General features: G+C 43.1%; 1 protein-coding gene across 1 annotated transcript; it reads right to left on the bottom strand.

Moving 5' to 3' along the window:
* Positions 1–6,854: 6,854 nt before the first annotated feature.
* Positions 6,855–7,884, bottom strand: LOC136766971 (paraneoplastic antigen Ma1 homolog). Its single transcript, XM_066720947.1, has 2 exons — positions 7,595–7,884; positions 6,855–7,380 (listed from the first exon to the last, which is right to left on the bottom strand). Exons 1-2 carry the CDS (start codon positions 7,882–7,884, stop codon positions 6,855–6,857), a joined length of 816 nt encoding a protein of 271 aa, XP_066577044.1.
* Positions 7,885–8,834: the final 950 nt, after the last annotated feature.

The following is an 8,834-nucleotide window of genomic DNA, read 5'->3' as shown; positions in this document are numbered from 1 at the left end:
TGGCCGGGATCGGGATCGGCACATCTGGTTCGGCGGCGGCGGCCAGGATCGGGACCTCTGGTTCGGTGGCGGCGGCCGGGATCGGGACCTCTGGTTCGGCGGCGGCGGCCATGATCGGGACCGGGATTGGGACCTTTGGTTTGGCGGCGGCGGGCGCGGTCGGGATCAGTACCTCTGGTTCAGTGGCGGGCCCGGCCGAGACTGGGGCAGGTACCTTTTTCATTTTTCTTCTCTTCTCTTCGGGACCTCTGGCTGGACGGCAGCTGCCGGGACCGGAACTGGGGCAGCGGCGGCGGCCGAGCACTCAGGGTTTCGACCCCTACAGTGAAGGCCGCGCCACACAACCGCAGCGCCACGTCAATGTACGTGACCAGGGTCCAGTCACATTTACCTGACGGCAGCAAGAAGGCTATGGGCTCACTTAGCCCCCGACGAAAGAGGTCCTTTAGGCAAACCTCGCCAAAGTCCACCTCAGCAGCCAAAGCGCAAAAGTCCTCCACATATGCCTCGACGGTTCGGTTTCCCTGGCATAGACCGAAGAGACGAACTGCTGGGTCCATGTTGGGGCGAATTCTTGCGGAGGCCTCGGGAGACGGCTCCGTGGAAGCCGCAGGAGGCTTAACATGTTGAGGCCTCGGAAGTCTTGGGAGGTGGCGCCTTGGAAATCTCAGGAGGCGGCATCGAGGAAGGCAGCGGTGGAACCACGGGAGGCGGCGCCACAGGAGGCAGAGCCGAGGGAGGAGGCGCCAAGGGAGGCGCAGTCACAAGGGGTGACGCCGAGGGAGGCTGAACCACGGGAAATCGAAATAGAATTGAATCGGGAGATCAGTGCCGATACCCAGCCCTAAAGAGAATGTCAGTGTAACTTTTAACAGCAGTGTTGTGTGATTTGAATATTCCAATATGCAGTTGCATGTTCAAAAAACTCTATTAGTAAGACATGGTTGACTATCTCCAAGGATATGGTTTTCATTAAGATGGTCCTCGATTTTCTGTCTAATATTTTTTTTCCAAAATTTACATTTTAAAAACTTTAATTTAATTAAAAAATATATTTTTTTTAATTTAATTTTAAAAATGAATGCAGGTGAGACTGATTGGTCTGTAATTTCCTGGCTTAGTTTTGTCCCCTTCCTTGTGGATTGGTATGACATTAGCATAAGTGTCATTTGGAATATTTTAGTAAAACGGTCTATTCTTTTCTCTAAGTACTGTTGGAAATATACCATCTGGTCCAGGTGATTCGTTTGTTTTTAATTTGGCTAGTCTCATTAGTACCTCTTCCTCTAGATCTTTTATTCAAAAGTTTAACCCACAATGATTCCATTTCGTTAGCAGTATCTAATTTGAGTTATTCTGCCTATTTCTGATATATAATTCTACCCCACCACCTCTTTATGCCTGTCTCTTCACAACTGTGTGTATCCTTTCAATTTGTATTCATCCCCATAATTTTCTGTAAGACATGTTTCCGTCACTCCTACAACATAATAGTCACATGCCAGCACTGTGGCTTCTAGGTCTAACATCTTGTTCCTTATACTCCTGGCATTGAGGTGGCTCTTTAGGCAGCACTGTGGAGTAGTAGTTAGGGATCTGGACTTATAACTGGAAGGTTGTGCGTTCAAATGCTGTTGTACCCTTGAGCAAGTTATCTAGATTGCTCCAGTAAAATACCCAGCTGTATAAATGGGTACAAATGTAAGTTGTCCAAGATAAGGGTGTCTACTAAGAAACTGAACTGAATTACAAACATTTCAGGACTTTCCTACTAGCAGTTTCTCTTTCCTTAGTGGAACATGTTCCATTGTCAGAACTCCCTGCCCCCCTGGTTCCTAGTTTAAAAGATTCTCAATTACTCTGCACATATGCTCTCCCAATACATTAGCCCCCCTTCTGTTTAGATGTAGACCACCATCCAATTTGTACAGGTGCCACCTATCCCAGAAGAAAGACCAATGCCCCATAAATCTAAAGCCTTCTGCCCTACACCAGGATTTCAACTACGTGTTGAACTTTCTAATCTCTGCCTGTTTCCCTGTCCTGGCATGAGGTAGTATTCCACAGGAGGTTCTGCGTTTTAGTTTCTTTCATAACTCTTTAAATTTGTCTTGCAGAACCTCTGCCCTACCTTTTCGTATGTCATTGGTTCCAATGTGGACCATGACCAGTGGATCCCCCCTGGCTTTGGCCAGTAACCCGTCTACTAGTTTAGGGAGATCTGCAACCTAAGCACCAGGCAGGCAAGATACCATGTGGGTCTCCTTATCACTAGAAGACACTGTGTGATCTACGCCTCTAAGAATGGAGTCTCCTACAATAACTACCTCCTTGTTCTGGGGGGGAGTAGGCACCATGGTGCTCTGGTGCTCAACTGCCCTCTCATCACCCTCTGAGCTGTCACTGTGCAACTTGGGGTCCAGCAGTTGGAACCTGTTGGGCATTTCTAGCTCTTGGGTTGTCTCTCCTAAGGGGTGTGCTCCTCCTTTTCTGCAGTTATGACCTACTTGAACCCAGCAGTTCTCTACACTTTCCTGCTCTAAGGGCTCAACCTTCCTAGGTTTTGGTGTGCACACCATCTCTCTCATGGGCTGGTTGACCAGTTCTTCCATATCCCTAATACAGTGCTGATCATGGACTTTGATCTCTAGGACTTCAACATGCTAACAACATTCACAGATTAAATCTTCCTTGATGAGTTAATCCAGAAAGGCAATCATTCTGCAAACCTGACGCTGTAGTGGCCACATGCTTCTTGATGTTAGTTTTTCAGCCTCTTGGTATCTGTTCCCTAGTCAACTCCTTTGCTTTTTGTCACAGAGAAACAGTGCAGCTCTTTCTCAACAGCAGCTTTAAATACCTTTTGTCTACCTGCCACTAATTCACACCTAATTGGCTCCACCTGGTTCCACCTGGAACTGAATTCCTGCTAGTCCTTAACTAGGTCACATTTCCTTCAACCTATTTACTTTCACCAACTCAGCATCTGTACTGAATTGACTAGAGTTATACTGTTATACTTAGATATCAAAGTTTATGGATGTAAAAAGGTGGGAGTTGTAGACAGTAAAGTGGAGGAAAGTGTGTATTGGCGTAATGGTGTGTTGGGCAAGTAAAGTTATGTGGAAAGATTAAGGGATTAATAAATAGTAAGTTGTATGTATTAAGAAGTTGTAACATATTGCCGTTGTGGAAACATATTAACTCAAATTATTGATGGCTGTAGTGTCTAGATGCCAAAAATATTGTATTTGCACCATTATTGCAGCAAGATTGTATAACCCACGTAGCCTATACATTTCAGGTTTGAGTATTGATCTGGAGAGGCCAGGTGCAGTAGTTCTGTGTATCTGATTTGTAGAAAAACATTTTCATCCAAGGCCATATAGAGTACAAGAGACAAAAGAAGTGTGTAAGTTGGTGTTCCTTATTTGACATCAGTTAAGTTTCTCAGAAACCAAGGGAGTAATCTTCTGTATGATAGTATATGTGCTATAGAAAAACTTGAGACGAGTCTTCCTGACTGGCTATCTCTGGAGGGTTTCGTTATAGCTGAATAAACTACTTTGATACAATTCTAATTAAATCGGGCCCTCAGAGAGTGTTCCTTGTCCACTTATCTATTGAGGGAGTACATTCCCTATCAGTGATAGACAGACAATCATAATGTAACCTTATGTAGGGCTTTTGTATAGGAGTTGCAGATAGAGTGGAGTTAATTTAGAAGGTATTTGAGAGTTGGTATGGTATTGATATGAATTTCAAATGTGTAGAAAAGGATTTGTTGTAAACATTTAAACTATGTAGATGGTACATGTAGTTATAAATTAAAGTAGTAGAGTAATTGATGCCTGGAAGAAGGTGAAAGTAATTTTAAATGTAATTTTGAAGTAAATATGTAGGATTTATATATGTATGTACAGTGGCTCTCAAAAGTATTCACCGCCCTTGGACTTTTCCACATTTCATTGTGTAATAACATGAAATCAGAATAGAATTAATCAGTTTTTGCCACTGATCAGCACAGAAAATTTCTATAATGTCAAAGTGAAAAAATCTGTAAGTGTAAGTGCATTATGACTGTGTGATACAGGCACTGTTGTATATTGTGGAGAAATGTATGTAGTACGTTGTACAAATAGGTATAATATTTGACTCATGGTTTTGTCAAGTGAGAGAATAAATGCGGTAGTTATGCGCTGGTATGAGTATGTGTCAATGCTTTGACAGTAGTTTAGGAAAAGGTCAGTTATAGTGAAATTGGGTTTATTGGTATGCAAATGTCAGATTGACAGACTCATATAAACACAGAAGCTTACATAGTTTGGGTACGCAAACCTATATAAATATTTGTATGTTTAACACTACATACAGCACATTCTAGGAGGGGTTTGGGGATGTACACAGATCTTTATCTTTACCTTACAAGTATAGTACCAAAACAGAGCAATGATTTCCACCACAGGCCTCTACAACACTAATAAACAGGCTTTTAGAACGCAGTCCATTAAAAAGTCTGCTATGCATTCCACAAACAATATACATACTCTCACTTTTAAAATGGATTCAATGTTAATAAATAGTCAAACTGATACAATGGGTCTGTCTAAAGATTAACCAAATTAATAGATTAACACATAACTGATCAAATGTTTATAGGTCGTGTCTGGGCTAGTACATCTCATGGCAAGTACTTTATACCATTTTACATAAACTTCAAAGTACACTGTGTTTTGAAGTATACACATTTTCCATACTTTTATGTAACCCTACCCTGACCACTCTGCCTGCAGAGTACCTCCACCCAGTTCCTAGGATAACTGGGGGTTGTGGGTCTGCTGTAAATAAAGGGAGGTTATCATTGGATAAAGAATGGAGAATTGAAAACAAACAAGAAGAATCCTGGGTCTCAGCAGTAATTGGCTGATCTGTTTTGTTTTGTTCTTCTTCCGTTATTTTAAAAATTGGTGTGGTGCCTCCACCCTGGTAATGCCAATACAAAGTGCCACTATATAGTTAAGTTTCAAACCTTCCTCTTTTAATCTGTCAAGCACTTTGAGCAGACGTTCTTCATGTTCTTCAAGTGTTCTGCCAAAAACGATCAGGTCATCCAAGTAAACTAACACCTCAAAAAAATTAATGTCCCCGACTATACGTTCCATGACCCTTTGGAAAGTGGCAGGAGCTCCACATATCCCTTGAGGCATGCGCTCAAACTGGTAGAATCCAGCAGGGCAGATGAAAGCAGTTTTCTCTTTATCAGCTGCACTCATTAGAATCTGATAATATCCAACAGAGATCCAGCACACTGAACCATTTGCTCCCACTCAAACAGTTTGGGGCATCGTCGATCCGTGGCATGGTGTACTGATCAGGAATGGTGCGTCGATTCAGAGTTCGGTAATCCACACACATCCTAATTGCTCCAGTCTTCTTGCGTACCACCACAATGGGAGAGGCATAGGGACCCTGGACTCAGAGATTTTAGTTCTTGCAAATGTGTCCTCACATCTTCCATGTCAGCAGGAGCCAGTCGTCGAGACCTTTCCCAGAATGGGTTGACATTATTGAGTCTTATTTCGTGGTGAGTACTTTTTGAACAACCAACATCCCATTCATGGCATGAGAAAACTTTTTTCCTCTCCATCAATTTCCTACATAGCCGAACTCAGGGATTGGTGAAGGCACTACATCTACAGGGAACAGATGGGCAATGGGGTCCCCCGTCTCAATTTCACTGCTTTAGTTGACACATTCCGGACAGTAACTGTTACTCGTCTGCCCGGGATGACTATTGCAGGCTGAGCTTCAGGCCTCACTAATAAGCCTTCTGGAAATGAGGTGTCTTTGGGGTGATCGACCAGTAACATTTAGTCATTGGGTTGGTCAGGGAACTTGGGGGTGCCAGTGATTTTCATCTCCTTTCCTGGTGCCAAGGTGAGAGTCTGCCGTTGTGTGAACCACACAGTTCCTCTGCGATCAGCTTCTTCAGATAGGACATGATTGTCCACACCAGTTCACTGGATGGCGTCATAAGCTTCTCTGATCACAGGATGTATGGTCAAGGTGCTTAAGAAATGTTCCCCTGCCTCTTCTTGGCAGGAGTTAAACAGCTGCCTCACAAGACTGGTGTTAGTCCCAACCAGGATAGACACGTCCCCATTCTCCATTGGGTCTGGACACACTAATGCTAAAGTGTCAATTTTCTGTGGCACACCCACAATAGCTGCTGAAAATTCAACTTCATTCAATCATATGGGTATTTGTGGGAACTCAAACCCCATATTTATAGATTTTCTACTGGTTGAATTGGTAGGTGCTTCAGGTAAGTATTGTAGAATGTCCTGTACAGAATAGTAATCTGAGACCCACTGTCGAGCAGTGCTCTTGTGTAGATGCCTTCTACTTGCACAGGCAGAACGGAAGTAGGTCCCACTAAACCTGGAGGGATTTTGAGTCTTGCAGTCAAACATCTGGGTCTGACACTTGGTGGAACGTATTCTGCGTGGACTACCAGTTCGTTCCTTCACTGGGATCCTGTGAAGTTTCCCATCCCCCGTCAAGATTTTATTAACTTGTGGTTTACCTTTCTCAGATCTTCAATGCCTTGGCATTCCCTCATTGTATGACCGTCCTCCCCACATCAGTAGCAGAAAATCGCTTTATGCACTGCAGTGCTGGAAGGAGGGACGTCTGTAGAGGAAGCAGTGCTCACCTAAGCTTTGGACACAATTCCAGCAGCTCCTGTCTTCCTTTGAGTGGGCTTCTCTGGTTTTCAGGTTACTGCTGCCACAGTTTAGCAGTCGGGTAACTTGTCTGGACAACTCTTTGTCCTCCTGCCTAAGGAGACGTCTCTAGTCCTCTTCCTCCCTTACTTCTCGAAGCAGATGAGAGAAAGAAGGAGGCTCACGTAGCTTATGAGTCATACGAAGCCGCAGGGCAACCATGTCTTGAGGGAGAGCACCCTTAACAACTTGCTCCATTCTTGCTCGATTCATGTCGTCTATGGCAATTCCTCGTTTCAGAAGCAGTCTATGCAGTAGCTTATCCAGGTAGAGATAAGCTGACAGTTTTTCACCCACATCTTGGAATGTGCTTCTGAACTTCACCATTACGTCTTGAGCACTTTCAGTAGTGCCATACGCAGTCTCCAGGGCAACAAGGTAATCTCTGGCTGTCGCTGCTGGTTTTCCAACCTTCAGAAACCTGACAACATCAGCAGCAGGTCCTTTCAAACTTTCAACTATGCGTTGCCTCTTCACAGAGTCAGCACATTGCCATTCATCTATCATTTGGGTGGCTTGTTTCACCCAGACATCATATTCTTCTTCGCCTGCCGGAATCAGTGTTATTCCTGAAAATAACCTCAGCTTTCGGTAGCTGTGACCTTCAACAGATGACTTGTTACATCTGTCCACTAGCTGACCTATGGCAGCAACCAGATCCTTATCAAGGCAGGGGCTGGCAAGCTTGCTGGACTGAACATGGCCCTCACATCTTCCACTGTTTTGCTTTCATGCTGAAGCAGCAGCATGAGTTTGGTGTAAAAAGCAGCCGCTCCCTATGAAGCTGGTTCTGGGGCAGGTAAACTTACCACCAGATGTACAGCCCAAGGTCCAACTTCACCCAACACCCAACACCAATTTCAGGGGGCACGGTTTGAGGGTCGATGTCAGCAGCAGGCTCCACTAAAACAAATACTTTCCTCCCAGTAGAATCTCCACGGCGACCATGTATTTTGGTCTTTCCCAGGATCTTCACTGCATCCAGCACCATATAAATCGTCTCATCACTAACTTCCAGTGGCACGTTACTCAGTACCAAGGTCCGTGTGGCTGTGAGTTGCTCCTCCTGGCACCATGTGACAACCTGACTCAGATCCATGGTGGCAGTAAACAGTGTGAGAAGAAAGGCAAGGAAGAAAAACAATAAAACACAAAATAGTCCAAGCAAAAAATATGATATATATTACACTGCTGAAAATTTGAGGGAAGGAGAAAAAAAAACAATTAGATGTCTGGTAAACAGGATGATCCCAGTGGTGCCTCCAAAATTGTAACCCTACCCTGACCACTCTGCCTGCAGAGTAACTCCACCCAGTTCCTAGGATAACTGGGGGTTGTGGGTCTGCTGTAAATAAAGGGGGGTTATCATTGGATAAAGAATGGAGAATTAAAAACAAACAAGAAGAATCATGGGTCTCAGCAGTAGATGGTGAATTGGCTGATCTGTTTTGTTTTGTTTTTCTTCCATTATTTTAAAAATTGGTGCGGTGCCTCCACCCTGGTTAGGCCAACACAAAGAAGTGCCACTATATAGTTAACCGGGGAAAAAATATATATACCCCCCAAACATTCAGCAAGTAAGTAACAACACAAATAATTCCTATAGTAATAACAAAATACTTTAAAGCAACTAGTACTTTTTAACAGTTACTAAAAAAACAATAAGTGGCACACTGAGTTATTATTATTATTAATAACACCACAAAATTAAAACCAAGGCCTGTAGTGCATTTAACTTTTACCCCACCCTAGCAATAATAATAATAATAATAGTAGTAATACACACACATTTAGTTAAAAAACAACAACAATCATTGTGATTTATTTAAACACATATGAGGATATAAGTAACATGCAATCAAGTATTCAATTTGGTAAAGGTAAAGAATCAAGAAAATAAAAACTACAGTATCAGTATCTCACAGTATCAAAAACAAAATAAAAACAACACAATTCCTGTGAAACAAATAAAAATGTACCCACAAGTTCAAATTGTCATGAAAAGTAAATAAATAGCCAAATTTCCCGATAGGTTGAATCCCTTGTTTT

The sequence above is a fragment of the Amia ocellicauda genome, chromosome 13 (genome assembly GCF_036373705.1).
Source record: "Amia ocellicauda isolate fAmiCal2 chromosome 13, fAmiCal2.hap1, whole genome shotgun sequence".
Taxonomy (NCBI): Eukaryota; Metazoa; Chordata; class Actinopteri; order Amiiformes; family Amiidae; genus Amia; species Amia ocellicauda.
This window is presented reverse-complemented; position numbering and strand designations above follow the sequence as displayed.

Coding starts and splice junctions, on each gene's coding strand:
- LOC136766971 (XM_066720947.1), bottom strand. CDS start 7,884: ATGGATCTGAGTCAGGTTGTCACATGGTGCCAGGAGGAGCAACTCACA. Junction 7,381..7,594: donor CTTGGGCTGTACATCTGGTG/GTAAGTTTACCT, acceptor TGAAGGTCACAG/CTACCGAAAGCTGAGGTTAT.